The 27,361-nt window shown below is 34.5% G+C and overlaps 4 protein-coding genes across 5 annotated transcripts; 2 read left to right on the top strand and 2 right to left on the bottom strand.

Moving 5' to 3' along the window:
• Window positions 1–3,724: 3,724 nt before the first annotated feature.
• On the top strand, window positions 3,725–5,469 carry LOC146902008 (uncharacterized). Its single transcript, XM_085738914.1, has 3 exons — window positions 3,725–4,108; window positions 4,235–4,320; window positions 5,069–5,469. Exons 1-3 carry the CDS (start codon window positions 3,811–3,813, stop codon window positions 5,351–5,353), a joined length of 669 nt encoding a protein of 222 aa, XP_085595040.1. The 5' UTR covers window positions 3,725–3,810; the 3' UTR covers window positions 5,354–5,469.
• A 10,318-nt stretch (window positions 5,470–15,787) lies between these two features.
• Window positions 15,788–19,478, top strand: GAUT11 (galacturonosyltransferase 11). Its single transcript, XM_085738915.1, has 2 exons — window positions 15,788–16,181; window positions 17,596–19,478. The coding sequence occupies exons 1-2, from the start codon at window positions 16,029–16,031 to the stop codon at window positions 19,048–19,050; spliced, it is 1,608 nt and encodes a 535-aa protein (XP_085595041.1). The 5' UTR covers window positions 15,788–16,028; the 3' UTR covers window positions 19,051–19,478.
• Window positions 19,479–21,158: 1,680 nt separating this feature from the next.
• On the bottom strand, window positions 21,159–25,215 carry LOC146902010 (isoaspartyl peptidase/L-asparaginase-like). Of its 2 annotated transcripts, none has more exons than XM_085738918.1 (5): window positions 25,129–25,215; window positions 23,002–23,255; window positions 22,614–22,847; window positions 21,870–21,956; window positions 21,159–21,757 (listed from the first exon to the last, which is right to left on the bottom strand). In XM_085738918.1, the coding sequence occupies exons 2-5, from the start codon at window positions 23,158–23,160 to the stop codon at window positions 21,263–21,265; spliced, it is 975 nt and encodes a 324-aa protein (XP_085595044.1). In that variant the 5' UTR covers window positions 23,161–23,255; window positions 25,129–25,215; the 3' UTR covers window positions 21,159–21,262. The 2 variants fall into 2 exon arrangements, with proteins under 2 accessions (XP_085595044.1, XP_085595043.1); XM_085738917.1 differs by lacking the exon at window positions 25,129–25,215 and adding an exon at window positions 24,553–24,692.
• On the bottom strand, window positions 24,404–27,164 carry LOC146902011 (isoaspartyl peptidase/L-asparaginase-like). The gene is made up of 4 exons (XM_085738916.1): window positions 26,386–27,164; window positions 25,918–26,151; window positions 25,129–25,215; window positions 24,404–25,014 (listed from the first exon to the last, which is right to left on the bottom strand). Exons 1-4 carry the CDS (start codon window positions 26,545–26,547, stop codon window positions 24,520–24,522), a joined length of 978 nt encoding a protein of 325 aa, XP_085595042.1. The 5' UTR covers window positions 26,548–27,164; the 3' UTR covers window positions 24,404–24,519.
• Window positions 27,165–27,361: the final 197 nt, after the last annotated feature.

The raw sequence follows: 27,361 nt of genomic DNA on the forward strand, positions 1-27,361 counted from the left end.
GTAGACTAAAATGTTCATGAGTGAATGACAAAAGCAGCATTTAATACAACTAAACTAGATAGGTAGGCAATACACTTGCAGACCAAATCAAATGTTCATGTTAGTTTTTTTTTTTTTCTCCTTTTAGTAAATTAAACTTCATTCAATTGATAAAATATGGTTCAAAATGGTCATTTGTTATTAAGTAAGAGAGTGAAATACACGCTAATGATACACAAACAAATTTCATAATTTTTGAGAAAAGTACTTTTAACTTTTAACATATATTTGATGTACCACTAAGTTGTGAATAGCAACAAGGGATATTATTACCCCTAATACATATATATAATCCTTGTGATGGGAGAGATAGTGTTGAAGAAATCTACAATTTCTTCTTGTCTAAAATATTTGACGCATACAACACAAGCCTTGTATTTACAATCCATTTAAAATCCATTTACAATCTAATGGTTAGCAACAACGAGGAAAATTCATTAAATGATAGGTCTTGTTAGACTCAAACCATTTACGGCTTCTGGCCACAAATATACATTCAAGGAAGACAAAAACTTCTTGGAGGTTTGTTCGATCTTACTCTAATGTATAGAGCATGTAATCGAGTCCATAATCTTTTGCAACTCTTGCTTTTTCACCTCTTCTAGGTTCTATTTCATCTTGCCTAATGTTCACAATGCTCGTGATCACCAGAATGCATCAGTTGTGGTGCCCCCGCTATTTCTCAATTTGAAGGGGAATTTATTTTTATAGAAGTCAGCATCGGTTGGCTCTATAATCACTTTAGATCATAAAACTTACTCCCTCCGGTCATATTTATAAGCAAAAAAACACTTTTTAGATTCATTCAATACTTAATGTATTTGGTCAATATAGAGACCAAATACATTATGTATTCAATGAATCTAAAAAGTACATTTTTGCTTATAAATGTGACCAGAGGGAGTATATGCTTAGTTGTTAATTGCATGCCGTTGAATATCCATTCATAAGCCCTATTGTCGAGTTTAACTCATTTGGGGTCAAAGATGAGTCAAGCTAGGCAACCACAAGTTTGAAAATAAGACAAGTTCAATTATGTTTTACTTTAAAATTTCATAGGGAGAAATTTTGTCTGTAAACTTAGTAAACTCTGTTTAGCACAAAATAAATGGTTGTTAAAAGTTACCTCCACTAATGAGATGCAACACTACGGTTGAGCATAATAGCAACAACTAATTCGATAAAGATTTTGTTTTTTTATTTCTGTTTATGGTTCTCTTCAAGGAATATGATGCAATTCATGCATGCATATTTCCATTTTCTTCATAAAAATCATTAAATATATGAGAATTGTACTTTGTACCTCTATCACTAAGAAATATTTTAATATTCTTATTGAATTGATTTTTTTATTTTTCTTAAAAAAAAAAATAAACGTGCCAAGCACTTTACTTTTATTTTTCATGAGATACAAAAATTTAGTCAAAAGAATCATATTTAATTTCTAGCCAGTGTTCCATCATGTTCACATATATTAGAATATGTTAAAGTCTAAATAATCGCTTTCTCTAGTCATTTCTAGTCAGTGGACCAGGAGTCGTGCGTTGTTGTTTATTACTTTCTTGGGAGGAGGAGAAGTTGAAGGAGTGTTGTTCGTTGTTGTTTAGTACTTTCTTGAGAGGAGGATAAGTTGGAGGAGTGTAGTCCGTTGATGTTTAGTACTTTCTTGCATGATAACGAATCAAATAATTGAGATTGGCAACTTGATACAGGTGATGGCTATTTGTTAAACATGTTTATCAGATGTTAACTCATTTGGAGGTGGATGGGCCCTCTTCACTTACAAATATTATGTGAGGAAGCTCTGATGAAAGTGTCTTTGATTACGTGACGACTTTTGAACAACAGAATTTCAAATAAACAAATTTGTTGACCATTTATTTTTTCACTGTGGTTGGTTTGGTAAAATCGAATCCTTGTTCTAAGTTGTCTCGGTGTTTATGGTTTTCTCTCTAATTCTGCTTATGATCATGTCATTTAATTTGGTGGTTTTTTGTGCACCATAAAAAGAGCCAATCTGGTCTAAATCTTATTTGTTTCGCTTGTATTTGGAGTATTTGAAAGAAGGAAAAAAACGCCCGTGTTTACTAAAATTTAGAGGGTTTGATTCATCTGACTTTTTATTAATAGATGTGCAATATTGATATAAAACCCATTTTTACACACACACACATATATATATTATCCTCTTTAATTATGAGATTTTTGAAATTAAATATCTACTTTGAGTTATTAAACGTTACATCTATATAAAGAGTTACTCAAGTAAAGTAATAAAAAAAAAAAAGTAGTAAGTGGCAAAAAGAATGGGTTTATTTTTGTCGGTGTAAAGATAGTGAAAGTGTTTTGATTTTTTTTTTTAAAAATTAGGATGTTTAATATGTATCTTTAAAAATAATCGAAAAGTTTATCTTTTCCATTTGTTACAAAAAATACATTTTATAATAATAAAAATTGATATTAGACATATTAGACTGACGGAACAAGATGACTCAAATGGTTAATAAATTCTATGGATATCGAATTGTTCAGACAAACTTAAGTTTAACGAGCATTAACAAAACCGAACTTTGAACCTAATGGTTGAGGAAAAAGTGTGGGGTGTCTTGAGTTCGAACTCTGATCCATGTATATATTATGTAATGTCCCTACCAACCGAGTTAAACTCAATACTGTGTAATTAGTTTATCCAACAAAGAATGAAAAATAATGACATGAACAAATTTGCAAATGCAATTACAAATTAGTTTTTTTGTCAAATAGCTTAATAGTTAGAACTAACACATTTTAAATATAGAGAAGTGGGTGTCCTGAGTTCGAACTCCGGTCCTTACATATATCATGCAATGTATCTAACAATTAAATTAACTTGCTTGTTAATTTAAACTCGTAGAGACTAAGATAAAAATTAGTTCATTGTACATAACTTGCTTGTAACAATTTATTTATGTGGCTAATTTTCATTGGTAGCAAGTTAAGATTTTTTTTTTGAGGGAAGCTAAGATATCTATAATCTTTCCTAGCCCTCACCAAAATTAGTATAAAATCTTCGATTAATCAATTGAATCATGAAATACATCAGTGACAGCACGTCGTCCTTGTTCCGACATCACCGCAAGGTGTTGATTCATCATTTCCTTACATAAAACTCTTTCACATCCAAGAATATCTAAGGATGTTCCGTAACTTTGAGAAATTTGTTGACTCCTGTATAGTACGTGACTCCAAGTTTCAATCTCTTAATAAAAATTCTAAATGAACGTGTTCTCCATTACTCATAATATTCAAATATAATTTGCTTTTAATGTACTAGAAGTGAGTACGACTTTAATTTATTCAACATTCTATTAATTTGTGACATACTATTTTGATATAATTATTCCTACATGCGTGTGGAAGCCATTAAAGAATTCATATCAATTGTCAATATTGTCAACTCTTGTCCATCATCCAAAATCTTGATGCTATGCACGTTCAACATTAGTCCCACAACACACTAACAAAAAAACAAAGTAATCATTAATAAACATTTGAAAAATAATCATAAAAACAAAATAAAATGTTCAAAGTCAAGGGTGTGAGTTGTGAGTGTCACAATGAAGCTGGCCTTCTTCAATTCTGTTCCCCAAATGCATGTATAAAATGATATATATATATATATATATATATATATATATATATATATATATATATATATATATATATATATATTAATATGTATATATACACATAATTTGAGCTTGAGTGCTTTAGAATCAATTAATCAAAGACATGGTTAGACCACGTTTCAAGTTGCATAGTTTGTGCGTTGGTCATGCTAGAACACCTCGTGTTCGAGCATGTTCTGCATCTTCTTTTGGATCAAAATTTGCAAACAGAACTGAGTTTTCAAGCAACGGAGTTCAAGACTCTGGAAGAGATAACAAAGGGGATGAAAGTGGCAATAAAGTGATGGTTGTTGTGGATTCTAGCTTTGAAGCTAAAGGTGCTCTTGATTGGGCACTCTCACACACTATTCAGAGCCAAGATACTGTTGTTCTTGTTCATGTAGCTAGACCCCTCAGAGAAGGTCAGAAAAAAGCTGATTCTATACTATTTATGTTTGTACTTTTTTTTCTTTCTAAAATTGTAATTGGACTAATGTGAAAAGGGGTAAACAAGTTTAATTAATTTTGTTCTATTGATTCATTACTAGGCGACGAGTCTGATGTGAAGTTTAATCTGAAGGCATATCAACTTCTCCTAGATATGAAGAGTATGTGTGAAATGAAGAAACCTGGGGTAAGTTTTCAAACAAGATTTTGAATTTTAGTCAATGTTACTTGATATTGTGTTAAGGGTTCACATTAAATGATGTTACCTCCGTCTCGGAATATCTGACTCATTTACTAAAAAAAAGTGTCCCAAAATAACTGAGTCATTTCAATTTTCAATACAACTTTCATCATTTCCAATACAATATAACTCTAATTAATACTACCTCCGGTCCTATTTATAAGAGAAATTTTGGTCAACAAAAGTTAATGTATTTGGTTAAAAACGTGGACCAAATACATTCACTTTTGTTGACGCAACTGACTCAGATATACCGGGACGGAGGGAGTATATAGTTTGGGTATAAGTTTATAAGAGGAGGCGGTCCTCATTTAAAAGTCAGTTTTATAGATGTTGAGTTAAGACTTAACCCAAATTTTAAAATGTATTTTAGATTTGTTTGGTCATACCTACTATTGAGTCACCGCTCTCGAGGCAAAGACTTCTCATTTATTTAATCAAATGGTTCGACTCATCACGGTTTATTCTTAAACAAAGTCTGATCAAACAATTCATCAATAATTAGTAGTCGACAACAATTGACCATAATTTATGCTATTAGTAATTTATATATGATTGATTATATAAATCCATAGATTAATTAAAATAATTAAACATATATATTACACATTGAAGTTTGAATATATATATATATATATATATACACACACACACACATATGCATATGGTAACATGTGGAGTTTATGGGTTTCAGGTGCTAGTGAATATAGTATTGCTTGAAGGGGAGGAAAAGGGTGCTGCAATAGTGCAAGAGGCAAAGCAACAAAGGGTGTCTTTATTGGTGGTGGGACAAAGAAAACGTTCTATTTTGTGGTGCTTGATGAGGAAGTGGACAAGAAAGAGAACCAAAAGTGGGGTTGCTGAGTATTGTATACAGAACTCACCTTGTATGACCATTGCAGTGAGGAGGAAGAATAAAAAACTTGGAGGGTATTTGATTACTACCAAACGCCATAAAAACTTTTGGCTTTTGGCTTAGTATGACTATATCAATGAAATTGGTTATGGTGTTTGTGGGTTTGTGCCTAATACACATAAAGTAAGGGTGTATCTATCTTAAAATTTGAATATATATGTTATGTCACAATTAATGTACTTCAAGTTCAAACTATTAACTAGAACTATTAACTAGATTAGTATATTGATATTCCCTTACTTGAATATTTTTGTCCTTCACTTTGAACGAGCTTTCTTCTGGTTAATTACACCTGCTCCTAGAAAATATACACGACATTTACTAGATTTAGATTGTATGTAGTCACCCAATTAGTGATATTATTGGATTAAGATTGGGTAATCCATATTTCAATATGTATTTTGATTCTTTTTAAATTTAAAATATCACGTTTAAATTCTGGATTGTCTGATCATATTCAATAGTCACCAATGTTACTAACCTTGTAGTAGATTCTAATGGCACACAACCCAAATCTCACTGATACGACCCAATTCGAGTAGGGATCACACTCCAGAAATTAAGAGAGAAAACTAGAGATAAAAGAAAGGAAATTCATTATATTTTTCATTGATTCTCATAATAAGGCATACAATGCTTATATAGACTTGTGCATACTCATAATAAGACAAGTGCACCCTAACATACTCAATATTATCCCCTAACAATATACCTTCTGGATCCTTCTAGATTAAGGTGAGTCATAATAACTTCTAGAACTAACTTATTCACCATATTAATACTCGTTATTCTAAGTATCCTATCACTCACACTTGCTATGTTAGAATGGGATGTTAAAGTATGAGTGATATTAACTTAACATTTTAGCCCTATACCACATCATTTTCCAAACTACGATAGTCTAAATTTGCCCAAATTCAGATGAATTGTAAATGAATTAGATGTTGAGAACGAATCCTTATTGTAATCTGTTTTTTTTTCGTCTCTTTTTTACATATCTTATGGCAAATGAGATGTGTTAATATTATTTTTTTTGTTGGCACAATATATTTTTAACCTTTAAAAAGAAGATTAAAAAAAAAATACAAGGAATACCAAAATATGCGATTGCGTAGTACTTTTTGTGTCCAAAAATATTTTCATTGTCAGGTAAGATCTGAATTTGGTTAGAATTGACTCCATTTGGCTTGGGGTGGGGGACTTATCAATTAAAACACTCAAGACTATGTTTGTATTAGTTTGATTTTGAAACGTGTTAAAACATTAAATCTTTATCTTAGAATGAAAACCACCATGGAAGCAGCCATGGAAAAGCTTGAAGCTCTTAACAAAGAAGAAAATAGAGAAAGAGAATTGTATTGATTCATTGATCTGAAAAACGGTTACAAGTGCAGCTTTTATAGAAGCTGTGAGATTGTAACTAACTACATGCAAATGAAATGTAAAATGAAATTACAAATGAAATGCATGTGAGTTAACTTGGCGCGCAAGTAATTGGCTTTGCTTCTTTATTCTCTAAGTATGCCTCTTGTTTCTCTTCTCCTCTTTCCTCTAATACCCCCCCCCCCCCCCCCCCCCCACACAAGATGGAGGTTGATAAATGTCAAGCATGCCTAGCTTGTTGATGCATTCATAGAACTGGCGTGGTCCTGAAGCCTTTGTAAAGACATCTGCAGTTTGATTTTGGGAAGAAACAGGGAGCAATCTCATAACACCTGCTTGCAACTTCTCTCGTACAAGGTGACAATCAATATCCAAGTGTTTGGTACGTTCATGAAGCACTGGGTTGGCTGAAATGTGCAAAGCGTTTTGATTGTCACAGTAAAGTACAGGCAAACGAGAGGGAGACTGCTGCAAATCATGCAAAAGAAAACACAGCCATTGCAATTCGCGGGTTGCAGAGGCCAAAGCTCTATATTCTGCTTCTGCAGAGGAACATGAGACAGTGCTTTGCTTCTTTGATTTCCAAGAGACCAAAGATCTACCAATGAAGAAGCAATAACCAGAAATAGATTTTCTGCTATCTAGGCAACCCCCCAATCAGCATCACTGAACCCTAACAGCTGAAGATCAGATGATTGGGAAAATAACAAGCCACGCCCAGGGGATCTTTTGAGGTATCTAAGAACCCTAAGTGCAGCTTGATAATGAAGAGCAGTGGGAGAAGCCATAAACTGACTCAATTGTTGTGTAGCATATGCAATGTCAGGTCTGGTGGTAGTGAGATACAACAATCTGCCCACTAACCTTCTATAGGCAAACACATCAGGATGAAGAGAACCTCCATCTTGGTGTAATCTAGTAGCTGGATCAAGAGGAGTGCTTGCAGGTTTACAATTTGTAAGCTTTGCATCCTCTAAGAGCTCCAAACAATACTTCCTTTGGCACAAAGTAATACCTTTGGAGGAACGAGCTACTTCAAGCCCAAGAAAAAATTTAAGCTGCCCTAGATTTTTAATCTTAAAAGTATTATGAAGAGCAAGCTTTAATGTATCAAACTCAGTGAGAGATGTGCCAGCAAGAATAATGTCATCTACATACACTAAAAGTGCAGTAAAAGAGGAAGCAGTGGTTTTAATGAATAAGGTATGATCAGAAGCTGCTTGAACAAAACCTTGTGCATGAAGGAATTGAGTGAGCTTCTCAAACCATTGCCTGCTAGCTTGCTTCAGACCATATAATGATTTGAGGAGTTTACAAACCTGGCCTGATTTAGGAGCATCAACTCCTTGTGGCACTCTCATGTATACTGCCTCATTCAAATCTCCATGTAGAAAAGCATTATTAACATCCAATTGATGGAGATGCCAGCCATGAATTGATGCTAGAGCCAGAAGCACCCTGATAGTTGACATCTTGGCAACAGGAGAAAATATCTCAAAGTAGTCCAAACCTTCAGTTTGTGTATAACCCTGTGCCACAAGCCTGGCTTTGTACCTTTCAACACTCCCATCTGCATGTCTCTTAATCTTATATACCCATTTACTTCCAATAGCAACAGCATTTGGAGGTAAATCAACAAATTTCCAAGTATGATTAGCATTGAGAGCCTCTATTTCATTCTGCATAGCTACTAACCATTTGGAATCTTTACATGCTTGATGATAAGTAGTGGGTTCTACATCATGTGTAATAGAGAAAACATAACTTTGATGATGGGGTGCAAGCTGAGAATAACACACATAGTTTGTCATGGGGTAATGATTAGATTGACAAACATAGTCTTGCAAGTAAGATGGAGGCTTGCTGATTCTTTGTGACCTTCTAATAGATGAAGGTTGAACATCTTCAACATCATTGTTTAAGTGCTCAACTTCATCAGAAACCCCATTATTATCACTGACATCTTCAACAAATGAAGTGTCTGCAACTGGTTCATTGGTGACAGCAGGTGCCTTAGCAGACAAGTCACAACTGCTGTCTATGTAAATGTGATTATGTGGAAGAGGATTCAATGATAGAGAATGAAAGGGAAATTCTAAATCAAAGAAATTCACATTTCTATAAACCAGGATCTCAGTGTTATGGACATCAACCAGAATATAACCTTTCATGCCTGACTTATAACCCAGAAATGCACATTTCTTTGCTCTGGGGTCAAACTTGTGTCTATTAACAGGTAGTGTGGAAGCATAGCTGAGACACCCAAACACTTTAAGATGACTCAGATCAGGAGCATGTTTATACAAAAGTTCATAAGATGACCTATTTTGTAAAAGTTTGGTTGGTATTCTATTCAAGAGATACACTGCATGCAGGACAGCATATGACCAAAACTTCTTTGGCAATTTGGACTGAAACATCAAAGCTCTGCTGATGTTCAATATGTGTTGATGCCTCCTTTCCACTCTTCCATTTTGTTGAGGTGTGTAAACACAACTTATTTGGTGTAATATCCCTTTCTCTGCATAGTATTCTTTCAACAAGAACTCAGGTCCATTGTCACTTCTAATGGTCTTAACTTTCTTTTCAAACTGATTGTCTATCATAGACACAAAACTCTTAACCTTTGATGAAGCTTCTGATTTAGATTTCAACATAGCAACCCACACATGTCTACTATGATCATCCAAAATGGTTAAAAAATATCTAAAACCATGTATACATTCAGTTGAAAAAGGACCCCAAATATCAACATGCACAAGATCAAACACATGCTGTGCATTATTTTGACTGATAGAGTAATGCAATTTTTTCTGTCTAGACAATTGACAGACATCACAAGCTACATGAGAACTAGTTGAAATGTAACTATACTTTTTATTCATACATTGCATTCTATCATGAGATAGATGCCCAAGTCTAAGATGCCATAAAACTCCAGAAGGGACTGAACTACTTTCTTTATTATGCAAAACAGAAATACTTGAAATTTTGGCTACTCTTTGTTTTTCTTTCTTAGCCTTCAAGTAATAGAGTCCATCCACTTCTTCAGCCACACCAATCCTCCTCATATCCTTCTTGTCCTGTATAATACACTGATTAGCCTCAAAATTCAGAACACAATCTTGCTCTTTGCACAACTTTGAGACAGATATCAGATTCACAGCAAATTGTGGTAAGTATAATACATCATGAATATGCAAAGTATCAGACAACTTCACATTTCCTTTGTAACATGCCTCCACAACACTCTTATTTGGTAAAGTTACTTTTATAGGGTTAATTTCATAGTAACTAATAAACCAGTTCCAATCATGACAAGTGTGATGTGTTGCTCCTGTGTCAACAATCCAGCTAGTATCATCAAATTTACAACTAGCATTACTGGTAAAGAATTTACCTGCAGCATTCATAGTTGAGCTGCTTGCCTTCATCAAATTTGCAGAGCCTTTGGCTTCAGTATTGCTTCTCTCTAGCAAAGCAATCAGACTTTGATACTGGTCTTTGGTCAACATCATTCCACCTTCTTCATTTTTCACAGTGGAAGCATTCCCTTTAGACTCAGTTTCTTCACCTTCAGCAAAATTAGCATTGGCAAAAGTATTTCCTCCTCCTCTTCCCCAATTGGGAGGATAACCATGCTTCTTGTAACATGTTTCCACAGTGTGATTAGTTCTATTGCAAAAACTGCACACTCTGGGATTTCCTCTTCCTCTACCTTGAGGAGAATATCCTCTACCTCTCCCAAATTGTCTCTGGCCATCCATAGCATTCATAAGACCAGAGGATGTATCATCTATAGGAGTAGCAACAACATTATATTGCATCTTCCTTTCTTGCTGCAACACCATAGAGAAAACTTTGTTGATTTGAGGTAAAGGATCCATTAACAACACTTGTGTAGTTACACTCTGATAATTATCATTCAATCCCATCATAAACTTGATGATTCTATCTTCTGCTCGAAAAACTTTGTTATTTCTCATAGCAAAACAAGTACATTGAATTGGACAGGTACACTGTGGCATAGGCCTGAACTGATCCAACTCTTCCCACAAACCTCTCAAATCAGTGAAAAACTCAGTAACTTTCTTAGTTCCTTGTTTCAGATTTGCAATTTCTTCTTGCAATTGTGCAACCCTAATTCTATCACCTCTCATGAATCTATCCTTGAGATCATTCCACATATCAACAGCATTCTCAATAAACACTACACTTTGAGCAATTGAAGGCGAAATAGAATTGATTATCCAAGTATGAACTAGATTGTTGCACCTTTCCCAAGCTGCGTATAACAAATCATCTTCTTCAGGTATTGGTATGGATCCATCAACAAATTTGAATTTGTTCTTCATCGCAAGAGCTCTTCGCATCTTCATAGACCAAGAGTGATAGTTTTCACCGGTTAGTTGAGGCGTAACCGTAACCGTTGAAGAATTTTCTGAAGGATGAACATAGTAAGGATCAAGAGCTTGATCCTGATTATTGTTATTGTTATTTCTCACCATTGTTGAACCAAAGATTCAATCACAAACGAAGAATCACAAAGAATCAAAAAAAGATTCGAAGAAACAGAGTAATAAAAAAAAACGCAATGAAATGCGAAGAAAGAGAAAAGATGAACTGAACAACGTTCTATCTATATCATGCGGAAGCAGAGCAAGATTCACTTGCTCTGATACCATCTTAGAATGAAAACCACCATGGAAGCAGCCATGGAAAAGCTTGAAGCTCTTAACAAAGAAGAAAATAGAGAAAGAGAATTGTATTGATTCATTGATCTGAAAAACGGTTACAAGTGCAGCTTTTATAGAAGCTGTGAGATTGTAACTAACTACATGCAAATGAAATGTAAAATGAAATTACAAATGAAATGCATGTGAGTTAACTTGGCGCGCAAGTAATTGGCTTTGCTTCTTTATTCTCTAAGTATGCCTCTTGTTTCTCTTCTCCTCTTTCCTCTAATATTGTGAGACGGAGTAGTGATTTTTAAGGGTTACTTTGATTAGAGAAAAATCATTGTAGATACTACAAGATTTTACAATTGGAGGCAATTGAAACAAAAAAAAAATTGAGATAATCTTTCACCGCCTCTAGAGGGAATTTGGGGGGCTTTTGTTCTTGAGGTTATCAAGATTTTTGATGATTGACAAGATTATTATGAATCAAGGGTTTCATTGCTCAAAATCAAGGACTTGTTTAAAGCTCAAGAAATAGGTGGAATCAAAGATATCTTGAAGTTCAAGAAACAAGGTTTGAAAGTTAAACCAAGCACTTGAAGACTGAAGAATTATAGGGATTAAATGGTTCAAAGAAATAGGTGGAATCAAAGATCTCTTGAAGTTCAAGAAACAAGGTTTGAAGGTTAAACCAAGCACTCGAAGACTAAAGAATTATAGGGATTAAATGGCCTAGCCAATGAAATTATGATTTGGTTGTAGCAATTCAACAAACATCTTAAAGTTAATGTTGGAAGAAATCCCTTAGTGGATTTGTTCACTTGTGAGGATAGTGTGTGTGAGCGACTATGAAACTCGATGTTCATCTTTCTTCTCCTTTATCTCCTTAATTTTCTATTTAATTGATTCAATTTGGGTTTTGCTCATAAATTGATAAGAATACACTAACCACTGAATCTTTGATAAGATTCAATTTTTTAAAAGGGATTCTTAAATTGTTTGTGATCAAATCTATTTTGAATAAGTATTAAATTTGATTACTGTTTCTGGAAAAAAAAAATAGTTAATTGTTTTTACTATAGTTATTAATTAGTGTATTAATCGCTTAACAATTAAGTTTGTATTTAAAAAATCAGACTGGTGCAGTGATAGTATGAGGTTTTTTTTTGAAGAAACTAAATGAAATATATTAAAGAAACAATCAGTCCCTCAAGCACAAGGTGTGCCGGAGAGAGCTGAAGAAAGTTAATTACAAAACAGCAAGGCTAAAACAGCCATAAATCAAAAACAAAACAGACATTACATGACAGTCTGTAAACAACATAAGGGATTTTGTCTCCAAAATGAATAGTCAAAAACAAAAGTGATATAGTTTGCTTTCAACCACCAATATGTTTGAAGTTTAACCCTTTCAATAAGAGCTTCCAGACGATCACCGTGGTTTTGAAAAATCCTCCTGTTGCGATCTTTCCATATAACAAATAAGACCGAAATCCATATAATAGTAAAAGCTGTTCGAGAATTCTTTGAGAACCCTCCAAAGGTTAATGGTTCGTTGGTCAAACCATTAGATCACTGATTGAACCACATGATATAATGAATTGAATCGAATGACTCAGTTGTAAAACTTGATCTCTAAAAAAATGTTTTTGTATTAAACTTGATTAAAACATATGACTTAGTACTTTTAAAAAAATGTATTTTGTTCAAAATAAGTTTATTTATACTTTTTTTATTCTAAATTTTTTTAAAAAATGTAAGTGTGTAAATTATAAGTTTTACATAGGTGTTTAAATATTTTGTTAAATATCTTCTCTTTGTTTGACAAGTTTTATTAAATATTCTCTTTATCTATATTAAAAACAATATTTATTTAAATAATTTATTTTTATTTTCTTAACTTAAAATGCAATACAACAAACTAAGCACGCAACACACAAATAGCTTAAAATGCAAGACAACAAACAAGCACACAACACACACGTAATTTATTTAGTACGATACAAATGATCTTCAATTACGAAACATTCCAAACTTTGTCCATATGTGTTATTGGGATCCATTTCACTAATCAAAGACTAAAACTTCAAAAGAAAGGCTAATAATAAGATTAAGAGAGTGAAAAACTTGATTTTTTTCTGTGTCCAAATCAAATGATCCAAGTCTATAATTATAGAGAGAAAAAAATCACGAATTTTGGTAAAAAAATAAAAAAAAAATATTTTCAATGAAATAATTGAGTCCAAATTATTAAGAAGATAAAAATCCAAGCAGCCAACCAGATAGCACCACGTGTCACAACTTTATTCAAAAGCTTCTTCTCTCTCCGCGTTCACAATGTTTCACGCGCCCTGTCGGGGCGTCTATTACACGCGCTCGCCTGGACCAACAGAAAAGCGCCGCGTGGCATGGCCGGTGCAGGTCTCAACATATTGAATGCTTTCATCACTTCCCTCCTCCATCTCATCTTCAATATCCTCTTCTCCAATGATTCAACAAGCTTAAATACCCTTTCAATACCCTCATTGGACTTGGTCTTATTTAAATTGTGTATATTTGGTCTTGTTTCCACTATCTCTGTCACTTGTAGTGATTTATCATTCAATAAATGATTGAAAAAACTATCCACCAATCCAATTATAAAACACAGGGTTATGGTTGAATTCCAAATTCTAAAATAATTTAATGTTGAGTTAAGACTTAACCCAAATTTTAAAGTGCATATCCAATGCGTAATATATGTTTAATTATTTTAATTAATCACTGGATTGATATAATCAATCATATATAAATTATTAATAACATAAATTGTAGTCAATTGTTGTGAACTACTAACTATTGATGAATTGTTTGATCATACTTTGTTTAAGAATAACCCGTGATGAGTTGAACAATTTAATTAAATAAATGAGATGTCTTTGCCTTGAAAGATATTTCATATTAACCCACTTAAAAGTGGTGACTCAACAGCAGGTATGACCAAACAAATCTAAAATACATTTCAGAATTTTGGTTAAGTCTTAACTCAACGTTTATAAATTAAAATTGGCTTCTAAGTGAGGACCACCCCCCTCGTATAAACCTATCCACCAATCCAATTATAAAACACATGGTCAAATAATCTAATAGCTAAACTATGTGAAGGAGTAGAAATTCCGAACTTAAATCTCGTCCTCTATGTATTAATATTCATTGAGCTAGAGCTACCAATTGAGTTAAAAAAACAAAAACTATTTACATGATTTTTTAATTACAGTTGATTTAAGACACATAATTGTTATTTATGATCCAACAAATTTTTTTAATAATCTTTTTACCCGTACTATGTGTTATTAATTAACTTTTTTTTTGGTACAAATGGTATTAATTAACTTAAAAGGCCATCTCAAAGGAGACATCACATGCGATCATGTGGTTGCGTCTCTTGTGTGGGTTTCACTTTCATCACATCGGGTCTTTTGATTTAAGTTTATTTGTTTATTCAGAATGAGAATGGGTTTGGGTGTTTTTTTTTTTTTTTTTCCTTTTTATATTTTTTTGGTGGTGTTCAGGGTTCAAACTCCAAACCTTACATATATTATGTATTGTCCTTACCAACTTACCAACTGTACTAATCTCACATGGACAATCTTTTCTATATAAACAAAATAAAAAAAAAACATTAAAGATTATTTCAAAAAAAAAAAAACCATTAAAAGCTCATAAAGATAATCGAGTACCACACTTGATTAAGTAATTTTATCCTTTTTACTAGTTGAACTAATAAACCTTTTTTTTTTTAAATTGCTCTTTGAACATCTAACAATTGATCACACACATCTAAAAAAAACATTTCGAAAGATAATTAATTACCATTTGTTGTCGAACAATAGTTAACCTACGTTCATCACTTTTTAAATTAATTTAACCGGTTTAAAAAGTAAAATGAGCGGTAATTGACTATCAAATAAAATACTTTCAGTAATTTGAGATGTTTGTAAGTGATCGCTAGATGCTTAAATCGCAATATCTTTTTAGGAATTTCAAAACCCAATTTAATTCTTATAAAAAATTATCAAAGTAATCTATAATATATTTGTCTCATTATAATAAAGGACTAATTTATCTTCAATAAAATTGCGAGTCATCAAATTGTGCATGAATTAAATTGCTCTTCTCCCATGTAGAATTGTCCATTCCCATAAAAAAAAAAAAAACCGAACGTGAATTAACTCATGTAGGTGTATTCAGTCAGACATTTTTTTTCTAGCGTGAGTTAACTTAGGTAACACGGGAGTGAGCAAAAACAAAGGGGAGAAGAGCAATTCTCAAACATCAATTTTATTTTTTTCCCTAAAAAAATAATTTTATATTTTAGTATTAATTAAATAAAAGAAAATAAACAGTGAAGAGCAAACAGCAAGGCATATGGTTCCCTTTCTTAGTTTGTTTGATTGAATTGAGAGTTCTTACAGAATAGGAATAGACCAAGCCGCAGCTCATATATCTCTTTCTTTCTCCTAATTAATTTAACTAATTCTCTTCTCTGGGTCTTTTCTTGTATTTCTCACAATCATCATCACCAACAAAAATAATCAATCATTTCATTTCACAGTTTTGAACAATACTAGTGAGATTGATTGAACCAACATCCATCAAAATTGATTGGATTGCTGTGGTGAAGTGAAATTCAGAAAATGCGACGACGGGCTGCCGATTATCGGCGCCCGGTACGGCGGAGGTTATCTTATTGGATCTGCCTTCTTCTCGCTTTCTTCTTCATTCTCGCTTCCGTTCTCTTCATTATTCAACATAATCATCACCAAGATCCACTTCAATATTCTTTACTCGTAAGTTACCACTTCCTCTCAATTTCTTCATTACTCTACTGTCTCATCGTAAAACCCTTTTAGGAGATCCCAATTTATTGGCCTTGTGATTTAATATTATAGTTATTTTAGTTCAGGATCAAAAAGTGTGTTGATCCTGTGCATAAGTTAAAGTCATCTGGTTAATGTAACGGCTGAGAGTATTAGAAGTATTAGATTTCAGCCGTTACATTAATCGAATGACTCCGGTGCTGCTGGAAAGGTAGAAGGGGGTGCAGATGAACCATTTTTTTCTTCAAATAGTTGATTAATAGTGTGAACTAGATTCATGGTTGATGCAAGATGACATTTTTCTCTAACATAAAGGTCTATCCGCCCTTCAATTAAATCGAAAATGGATCGCGTCTACTTGGTCACTGAGGCTTTAGTTAAGAGGAGCCACATAGGTTGCAATAGTAATGTATCTTGAGATCTCAATTCATAGTGTTCATTTTTGTTTCTAGTGGGTTTTACTGGAATTTCTGTTTCAAACCTATTGAAACAGGGTAGGACGGTAGCTAAACAAAATATAGGAACATAATGTCTTTTAGGTTACTAGAATGGGAAACAGAACACCCTATTTTTTTTTTGCAAGTTTGCAACTTTCATATGCAGAACACCCCATCTTTAGAAATTGTTTCTATATCTATTCTATTTTTCAACATAGATTTGTTGCCTATTTGATTGTCTTTGTGATCATGTTCTCCAGCTCATTTGACCTATTTTCTGAAATCCAGTTACATTGCAAAAATTATCTTCTTTTAATCATTCTGTAGCAACTGTTAAGTTATTGTGTTTGTTAAATCTGTTTTTGTGATCTGGTATTATAGCGTTCGTCTCTCAGTTTCTTTTTTGTCATCAAACATTCAGTAAAATTTCTAAAACCATGACATGTTTTCCAGAAAGTTTCTTAAAAAATATAGTGATAATTATACGAATTTGTGTCCATATGCATAAATGATACTGTGAAATATTGAAGTGCATACTAAGTTTCAGGATGATAGTTAAACAAAAATTGAGTGATTGGTCGGTCGTCGTATAGTAGTACACGTGCCTAAGTATGACTAGATAATCTGTGAGTGTAAAAAAACGGGTCTTGGTTACTAACTGGTGTATGTGGAAAGTATCACAAATTCCTACTTAAATGTGAGAGATCTCAGAGTCTCAGACAATTATCCACTTGTATAAACCCCAGCTACTAGAAGAGGCATATTTGTAGCTATTAGTGCTTCAATCATTCACACTCTTGTGATGGTTATGTTTTGCAACCAATATGACTGAATTTCTGTCATTATTCTTTTATTTGGTTGTTATCACTGTCTGTCATTAAATTTAAAATTAGTCCTTTGTTCCCAAAATTATGAGTGCTTACAGAACAAGTGACTTTCCTTTGCAGGAGAGAAATGCAAGAGTTGACCATTTTGCCAAAGAGAGTTTGAATTTTACTGAAGAAATTTTAAGTGTAACATCATTTTCTCGGCAGTTAGCGCAACAAATGATTCTGGCCAAAGCTTATGTGGTCATTGCCAAAGAACACAATAATCTTCACCTTGCCTGGCAGCTTAGCTCAAAGATCAGAAGTTGCCAGCTTTTGCTCTCAAAAGCTGCCATGTCTGGGGAGCCTGTTACCCTGGAAGAGGCAGAGCCAATTATTAAAAGCCTTACTTCTCTAATTTTTAAGGCACAAGATATCCATTATGACATTGCAACTACAATAGTGACCATGAAATCACATATTCATGCTCTTGAAGAGCGTGCCAATGCAGCAACAGTTCAAAGCGCTGTGTTTGGTCAACTAGCAGCTGAAGCACTACCCAAGAGTCTCCATTGCCTGAATGTGAAACTTGTCTCCGACTGGCTAAAGGTGCCATCCCTGCAGGAACTCTCAGATGAGAGGAAAAACTCCCCAAGGCTCACAGACAACAATCTATATCATTTCTGCATATTTTCTGATAATGTACTGGCAACATCTGTAGTTGTTAACTCAACCGTCTACAATGCCGATCATCCGAAGCAGTTGGTCTTTCACATTGTCACCAATGGAATCAATTACGGAGCAATGCAAGCATGGTTCCTTAGTAATGACTTTAAAGGAGCTACTGTAGAGGTACAAAACATTGAGGAGTTCCATTGGTTGAATGAATCTTATTCTCCAACTGTCAAGCAGCTCCACAATCCTGACTCACGAACCTTCTACTTTGGGCTATATCAAGATGTAAACGCTGAACCGAAAATGCGGAATCCAAAGTATTTGTATTTATTGAATCATCTTCGGTTTTATATCCCCGAGATTTATCCACAACTTGAGAAGGTTGTTTTCCTGGATGATGATCTTGTTGTCCAGAAAGATCTGACCCCTCTTTTCTCACTGGATTTGCATGGAAATGTGAATGGTGCAGTTGAAACTTGTCTTGAAGCATTTCATCGGTATTACAAGTATCTCAACTTCTCAAATTCAATTATAAGCTCGAGGTTTGATCCACAGGCATGCGCATGGGCATTTGGTATGAACGTTTTTGACTTGGTGGCATGGAGGAAGGCTAATGTGACCGCAAGATATCACTATTGGCAGGAGCAGAATGCCGATGGTACACTCTGGAAGTTGGGGACACTTCCTCCTGCTCTTCTGTGTTTTTATGGTTTGACAGAGCCACTTGACAGAAGATGGCATGTTCTAGGATTGGGTTATGACCTAAATATTGACAACCGCCTTATTGAAAGTGCGGCAGTCATTCATTTCAATGGGAATATGAAGCCATGGCTAAAGGTAGCTATAGGCAGGTATAAGCCACTGTGGGACAAGTACATAAATCAAAGTCTCCCTCATCTTCAAGATTGTGTCCTGAGTTGAAATGCACTACTTCTAGATTTCTGATGGATTGTGCAATCTCAGATTATTTTAAACTCTTGATCTGTGGTGATTGCCTTGCAGCAGAGTAAGAAGTAGAAATTTTTGACTGGTAGGGATTTTTTCTCCTTTACCCTTCTCTTTTCTTCACTTGCTTTTCTTTTAAACCACTATTGAAAGAGAACAAAATGATTTCTTATACAATAGAAAATCGATATGCATTAGGCGAAGAGATGTTGGAAAATCCATTTTTGGCTGGTGGGGATATCTTTTCCCCTTCTGCAAGTAGTAGAATGATTGTTCTTTAGAAAAATTTGTAATAATTTATCAGTTCTTTCAAATAGCAATGTAATCGATTGGAAACAATTTTTTTCTTCTCTTCTTCCTCTTGTTACGAGTTAATGAAATCTTATAGTTACTTCCTGTTGCCAGTTGAACAGATCATTATTTACTAGGCCAAAGCCATCGATATTTCGATTGGGTGTGAAAGTCCTTTTAAGAAATTAACATCATTTGCTTATGTTTGGATTACCATGTTGGAGTTTTTGATTAAAAAAAAATGGATTCACTGCAGTCAAAATATTACTCTATCAGTCAAATTGATTAATCATTTGTGAGATGAAGATCAGACAATTCATTAAAATTATTAGTTTTTTTAACTTGATGTACTGAGCTTAAAATATGAACAGTCCATTCATCACTTAACGGTTTTGGACTAATGAATGATTATGATCAATACATGATATTGTGATTCCTATTTCTTGCATTTGCAGGAAAGGATCCATAATCCATTTGTCTTTCTCTTTATCTCTCTCACACTTTTACTTTTTTCCCTTTTTCACACTTATTTTTCTTCTTTCACTCTCTTGTATCCCCTGGTGTGGAGCTTGTAGGGCAGGATGATCCGGTCTCAGAAATTTAGAGGTAGGAAATTGATAAGAAAAAGAAAACAGACATAAAGATGAATTAGGTGAATGAGAAATTTGGAGAGAGATGTTGTGGAAGAGATCCAGATCTGGTGGGAAACAAGACAAGGATCAAGGGAAAACCAAAACGTAGGAGAAAGTAAATTACCACAGCAGCAAGACAATGACTTTGCACATGTTAGCACTTTCAAATCTTCGGTTTTAATCTATACATGATAATAATAACATAATCGTGTAGACTTGTATCAACTTTATATGTTTTGTTGTCAATTTAATATATCATCTTTTATGCTTTAAGGTAACTTGAAATGCCACTCTTTCTCTTTAGTGGTATCTTTTGTTCTTAGTTACTCTGGTACATGACTAATTAATCAGACATAATTAGAGAGTTCTTTAACTTTATGGTGGCAGGTGGTTATTATTCTCAAGTAGGACAATTTCATTAACAAAATGGAAGTGGTTCTGTCACGCATGTGAAGTTTAAGTGGTTAGGAATTGTGGAAGATAGTGGTTTTCTACACCTTTTAAGTCAATGTCTTAGTCTATTAAAATTAATCTTGTTATATGGCATCATTACCAAATCAAGTTATTTTAGCCAGTGGTTAGAGAAATAAAACGACAGATAATTACAACACGCAACGCAATGAATGAGTTATAATTATAAGTAACATACAAAGAATGAATATTGTTCCCCTCCAAATGGAAAAGGCAAAATATACTACCGTAAACTTTATAATGTACATAATCATGGTGCTTGATGACCTCATCTGTGATAGAATAATCAAGGTGCTTTATAATGTACATAAGAGTATTCAACTTCTCTTTTCCAAAAAGAAATAGTTGCCACTAGGGATTATGTTTATTTCTCAAAAAAAATAGTTTCATTGATATAATTTTGTGTGTATATAGGCACATATTTTAAAATAAGTGACATTTTAAACATTAATTTATATGACAAACTATACTAGCAAGCAAGGTCATGTAAAATGAGACCCTAAAGAGTCCACATGTCTAACTCAATTGGTAAAATATCAAAATTGTTAGGTTGGACATCAAGAACGGGGTTTGAACCCCGGCTCCTCCACTTATGTGTGTGAGTTTTCAATGACAATTGTCATTTCGTCTACCTAAAAATAAAAAAAATGAGGCCCTAAAGAAGACTATGCGCGACCAAACAACAATATGTACCTCGACAATCAAATAGATTTCCTTATGATATAACCATACATGTATCATCAACATAAAATGTCATAACAAAATTAAGTTTGGAAATCATAAAGGTCTAAAAATCACTCAATTATAGCGTCTGACCAAATTGCAACTTCAGAATACCCATCTTCAGTAGCACAAGCTCTAAACATTCCTGGTGTATTATAAGGCATTGCAACTTCTCCAGCAGCAGACACAGCAACTAAACCAACAGTGCCCATTGGTATGCGCTCGTGTACAACACAATCAGCAGCTTCCTTTAGAGAAAGACCTTTGAATTCCATCATTGCAGCCACGTCTCTTGCTACTGTCCCGCGTATTAGTGCTTCGCCTATCCCTGTTGCAGAAACTGCACATAATTCGTTGGCATATGTTCCAGCACCTATGAGTGGCGTGTCGCCAATTCGACCAACCATTTTGTTCACTAATCCACCAGTTGATGTTGCTGAAGCTAGATTTCCGTAGCTATCAACAGCTACACATCCAACAGTTCCAAGATGACTATCACCATTAGCAAATGGTGTTTCTGTTTCACTCTTGGTAATATCATTTTGGATTGGTTGGGTATAATCAATCTATATATTTGTGAAGAATATAAGTTATTCAATATGATAGGAGAAGGGGAAAAAACACATTAGGTGACTAATGTAACATAAATTTGCTACTAGTACTATGAAAGTTATATACCTGGACCCTATTTGCTTCTTTTGCCTGATTTAGCCTTTCAATATTTTCTGGAGTAATGAAATGGCTTGTATCTACAGTCTCAACCCCCTGCAAAATAAGGATATATGATCATGAATGAAAATGAGCCATAAACTACGATCATTATTTAGAAATCCACCAGCAATTCAAGGTGACTAGTTTCTTCACGATGAAATCCACATGTATGCTCCTTCTCAGAAACCTATGTATTTCTTTATGCATTCTTTCTGCACTTAGAGGTCCGAGTTTTTACGTCTCTGCGATTTCAATGTGTATTGCAATCGTAATCAAGGCCACATGAGCCACGTTTGATTGATCACATCTCAACAATAACAATAAAGTATCTTAACGCGACTGCAACCACTATCGTGATTGAAAACATTGGTTATACAATAACGTTGTTATGTTATTATATTAAAGTTTTGTTTGGATAAATAACTTAACTAAACGCGTATGACATAAACATGTATCAATAAGTGTTTATGTACAAGTCACTTCTACAACAAGAAATAACATAAAGTCAAACTGTTTCCATATAACATATCCTCGAGAGCTCATGGAAATAAGCTGGAAACATCTTATGAACATGTCGTAAGTTATTTCTATAAGTTCCCACAAACAGTATCCAAAATGGTTATGTTAGTGAATAAACTTAAATAAGTGAATCCAAACAAATCCTACAAGGGAAAACTTAAGAAAATGAGATTGGAAAAGAAATAAACCAACTTGTTGTCTTGCAAAATCCTCAGCTCCATCAAAAGCTAGATAAATATGAGGAGTATTATCCATAACCAAACGAGCCAAAGAAACAGCATTGACAACAGTGCTAAGACCAGAAACAGCACCGCATTTCATAGTATTTCCATCCATTATAGAAGCTTCCATTTCAACCGTGCCTTTGTTGGTAAGAACAGAACCTCTACCAGCATTGAATTGTGGAATATTCTCCAACTCACGAACCTATGAACAATGATTATTATGAGAATCGCATTCAAAACAGAAGAAAGTTCAAATAGACGGTAGGATTAGACCTCTGGGTTAATTGTTCCTTAGACCGGATACCAAGTTTTCATAAAAGAAAATGATAAATATTATGATCATGATGAATACATACAACAAGTTCAATGACGTCTAGAGGGGCCATGTTGGATTTGAGAGCTTTGACACCGATCTGGAGGCAATGACGGAGAGCTTCTTCGCGTGGCTGACGGGCTTCCGGTGGAAGTGAACATGGGACGCCAGCGCCGCCGTGTAGTGCTACTGCCCAGCCCATCAGTTGGTTTTTTCTGATTCTGATTTCTGACTCACACAACAACTATCTCGCTTGCTTGCTCAATTTTCAAAGATGATGTATGTGTTTTGAATAGTCTACGTTTAAATGATTAATAAACAGAAGAAAGTGCAGTTAGTTCAGATTTTAATAATAATTTCACGTAGACTTCTCTCAAAAATAGTAATTTAACGGACTGTAAAACAAAACAAAACAACCAACTTTCTATTCTTAACGTTTTCTTTCGTATGGTATGCATTTGCAAGAAAACTACCTAACAACCCTCTCATTTCTAGATATACAAATCCGAAATGTCATAAAAAATAATAAGGAAATTTTGACATTATACCCAAAAAAAAAAAAGAGAGAAATAAAACGACTGATAATTACAACGCAATGAATGAATTATAACTTATAACATGCAAAGAATGAATATTGTTCCCCTCCAAATGGAAAAGGCAACTATACTACCGTGAACTTTGTAATGTACATAATCAAGGTGCTTCGTGACCTGATCTGTGCTAGAATAATCATGGTGCTTTATAATATACATAAGAGTATTCAACTTCTCTTTGCCTAAAAGAAATAATTGCCACTAGGGATTATGTTCATTTCTCAATAGAAATAGTAGCATTGATATAATTATGTGTATATAGGCACATATTTTAAAATAAGTGACATTTTAAACATTGATTTATATGACAAACTATACTAGCAAGCAAGGTCGTGTAAAATGAGACCCTAAGATATTTCTCTGTGTTCTTAGCACCCATCTCCAGCACCCATTCTTTCTTAGTGTTCTTAGCAAACAAGAAAATATTTCTATGTTATATGCATTGGAGATCAATGAGTTGGATGACACTGTGGAGAACAATTCTCCTAGTGGAACACGATCTAGCAAGCAGTGACTGCATCATAAAAAGTAAAAAAAGGAGAGAGAAGAGGTATAATGGAAAATGAGAAGAAATATGAGGGGTCTACATAAAGTAAAATAGGAAATGTGTTAAGTTCTAGCATTGGAGAGAAAAAACTAAGTGATTGTTAAATCCTACATGGCATACTTGGACCCACAATCCATATGTCCTAGCTCAACTGATAAAATGTCCAAATTGTTAGGTTTGATGTCATGAAAGGAGTTTGAACCCTAGCTTCTCCACTTATGGGTTTGAGTTTTCAATGGCTATTGTCATCTCGTCTACCTACAAATTAAAAATGAGGCCCTAAAGAAGACTATGCGCAGGGACCAAACAACAATACGTACCTTTACAATTAAATAGATTTCCTGATGATATAACCATACATGAATCATCAACATTAAATGTCATAATAAAATTAAGTTTGGAAATCATAAAGGTCTAAAAATCACTCAATTTTAGTATCTGGCCAAATTGCAACCTCAGAATACCCATCTTCAGTAGCACAAGCTCTAAACATTCCTGTTGTATTATAAGGCATTGCAACTTCTCCAGCAGCAGACACAGCAACCAAACCAAGAGTACCCTTTGGTGTACGCTCATGTACAACACAATCAGCAGCTTCCTTTAGAGAAAGACCTTTGAATTCCATCATTGCAGCCACATCTCTTGCTACTGTCCCGCGAATTATTGCTTCCCCTTTTCCTGTTGCAGAAACTGCAAAAAATTCATTGGCATATGTTCCAGCACCTATGAGTGGCGTGTCGCCAATCCGACCAACCATCTTGTTCACTAATCCACCGGTTGATGTTGCAGAAGCTAGATTTCCATTACTATCAACAGCTACACATCCAACAGTTCCGAGTTGACTATCACCATTAGCAACTGGTGTTTCTGTTTCACTCTTGGTAGGATCATTTTGGATTGGTTGGGTATAATCAATCTATATATTTGTGAGGAATATACGTAAATTCAATATCATAGGAGAAGGGAAAAAATACATAAGGTGATTAATGTAACATAAATATATGCTACTAGTTCTATGAAAGTTATATACCTGGACCCTATTTGCTTCTTTTGCCTGATTTAGCCTTTCAATATTTTCTGGAGTAATGAAATGGCTTGTATCTACAGTCTCAACCCCCTGCAAAATAAGGCTACATGATCATGAATGAAAATGAGCCACAAACTATGATCATTATTTACAAATTCACCAGTAATTCAAGGTGACTAGTTTTTTTTCAAACAAAGCCTATTGAATAATGAACTTCTCTAAAGATATTTATTTTTCACAAGGTATCAAACTAGAAACATATGTATTTCTATATACATTATTTCTGCATTTAAGGGTCAGGGTTTTTATGTCTCTGTGACGTAACTGCGATGTGATCGCAATTAAGGCCACATGAGCCACATTTGATTAATCGCATTCTCAACAATATCAAGTTTCACAACGCGATTGCAACCAGTATAGTGATTGAAGACATTGGTTATAGTAAAACATTATATTAAAGTTTTGTTTGGATATATAATTTAATTAAGCGCTTGTAACATAAACATGTATCAATAAGTGCTAATGTAAAAGTCATTTCTACAACAAGAGATAACACAGAGTCAAACAGTCTCCATAATATATAAGCTCTAAACTGTTTGCATAAACAATCCTGAAGAGCTTATGGAAATAACCTGAAAACAACTTATGAACATGTCCTAAATTATTTCTATAAGTTCTCACAAACAATATCTAAAATGATTACGACAGTAGGTAAACTCAAATAATAAATCAATCCAAACATGTCTTAAATGCAGAAACTTGAAAATGAGTTGAGAAAAGAAATAAACCAACTTGTTGTCTTGCAAAATCCTCAGCACCATCAAAAGCCAAATAAATATGAGGCGTATTTTCCATAACCAAACGAGCCAAAGAAACGGCATTCACAACAGTAGTAAGACCAAACACAGCACCACATTTCATAGTATTTCCATCCATTATAGAAGCTTCCATTTCAACCGTGCCTTTGTTGGTAAGAACAGAACCTCTACCAGCATTGAAGTGTGGAATATTCTCCAACTCACGAACCTATGAACAATGATTATTATAACTTATAAGAATCACATTCAAAACAGAAGAGAGCTATGAAACATGGATACATACACAAACAGTGACACGACGACACTGCTAATAATTCGAGAAAATCATATAGTTTAATGTAATTATATGTGTTGGTGTCGTGTCGGTGTCACCGGGACAAGCCTAAACTGTGGAGTGTTTGTGCTTTGAAAGTGATAAATATTGTGAATGATGAATACATACAACAAGTTCAACGACGTCTAGAGGGGCCATGTTGGATTTGAGAGCTTTGACACCAATTTGGAGGCAGTGACGGAGAGCTTCTTCGCGTGGTTGACGGCGTTCCGGTGGAAGTGAATATGGGATGTCGCCGGCGCCGCCGTGTAGAGCTATTGCCCAACCCATCAATTGCTTTTTTTCTGATTTCTGATTCACACAACTCTCTCACTCGCTTGCTCAATTTTCAATGCAGATATGATAAATAGACACAAAAAACTGGACACATATACGACACCATATGTGTATTCTACTGTTGCTTAATACATTTATTTATTTTAATTCCTTTTCTTCTCTTCCTTGCACCACCATCTCCCTCTGTACAGAACCCGTTTTTTTTTTCTTCATCCTGTCATTCATGCTCCAACTGCAACAACACCACCACAACTGTCATCTTCCAGTCTCTCACTCCAGTGGTCTTCCTTCGTCTCAGATCCGGTCATCAGTCGTCTCACCGCTGTCGTTATTTGCCGATCTGCACAGAAGATTAAGGAGGCGATGTTGCTGAGAAGGTTGTCACCGGCGTGATTGTTCTGATCTGAACGAATCGCTGGTGGTGTGAGGGAGAAGAGGATGTCGCCGGCCGCGGTGTGACAGAGAGAAGATCGAACAGATCGATGGCGGTGAGGACGATGGTGGTTGAGGATAGAGGGTACGGTGGTGAGGGCGATGACGGTGGAGGACAGTGGTGGTGAGGAGGATGGACGACGGAGGAGGACAGTGGTGGTGAAGAGGAAAGTGGTGGTGAGGAGAAACTGAGAGAAGGCAGAGAAGATGAGAGAAGAAGATGGGATGTTGGGATTTTACAAAACTACCCCTGTTTTATGGTTAAAATGGCTAAACTGTCCATGGTGTTGTATTTGTGTCTAATATTTTGTGTTCACTTATCATTTCATGATGATGTATGTGTACCGTACGTAGCTGTCACATATTCAGATTTTAA

The sequence above is a fragment of the Medicago sativa genome, chromosome 8, assembly GCF_051527215.1.
Source record: "Medicago sativa cultivar Bolivia chromosome 8, Bolivia_mono, whole genome shotgun sequence".
Taxonomy (NCBI): Eukaryota; Viridiplantae; Streptophyta; class Magnoliopsida; order Fabales; family Fabaceae; genus Medicago; species Medicago sativa.

Bases quoted from the DNA above. Each gene is read 5' to 3' on its own strand.
- LOC146902008 (XM_085738914.1), top strand. From the start codon at position 3,811: ATGGTTAGACCACGTTTCAAGTTGCATAGTTTGTGCGTTGGTCATGCT. The intron at 4,109-4,234 runs GTCAGAAAAAAG...ATTCATTACTAG, and splicing joins AGCTAGACCCCTCAGAGAAG to GCGACGAGTCTGATGTGAAG. The intron at 4,321-5,068 runs GTAAGTTTTCAA...TATGGGTTTCAG, and splicing joins GTGAAATGAAGAAACCTGGG to GTGCTAGTGAATATAGTATT.
- GAUT11 (XM_085738915.1), top strand. From the start codon at position 16,029: ATGCGACGACGGGCTGCCGATTATCGGCGCCCGGTACGGCGGAGGTTA. The intron at 16,182-17,595 runs GTAAGTTACCAC...TTTCCTTTGCAG, and splicing joins CACTTCAATATTCTTTACTC to GAGAGAAATGCAAGAGTTGA.
- LOC146902010 (XM_085738918.1), bottom strand. From the start codon at position 23,160: ATGGGCTGGGCAGTAGCACTACACGGCGGCGCTGGCGTCCCATGTTCA. The intron at 21,957-22,613 runs GTTGGTTTATTT...CTTATTTTGCAG, and splicing joins AGGATTTTGCAAGACAACAA to GGGGTTGAGACTGTAGATAC. The intron at 21,758-21,869 runs GTATATAACTTT...ACAAATATATAG, and splicing joins AAGAAGCAAATAGGGTCCAG to ATTGATTATACCCAACCAAT.
- LOC146902011 (XM_085738916.1), bottom strand. From the start codon at position 26,547: ATGGGTTGGGCAATAGCTCTACACGGCGGCGCCGGCGACATCCCATAT. The intron at 25,216-25,917 runs GTTGGTTTATTT...CTTATTTTGCAG, and splicing joins AGGATTTTGCAAGACAACAA to GGGGTTGAGACTGTAGATAC. The intron at 25,015-25,128 runs GTATATAACTTT...ACAAATATATAG, and splicing joins AAGAAGCAAATAGGGTCCAG to ATTGATTATACCCAACCAAT.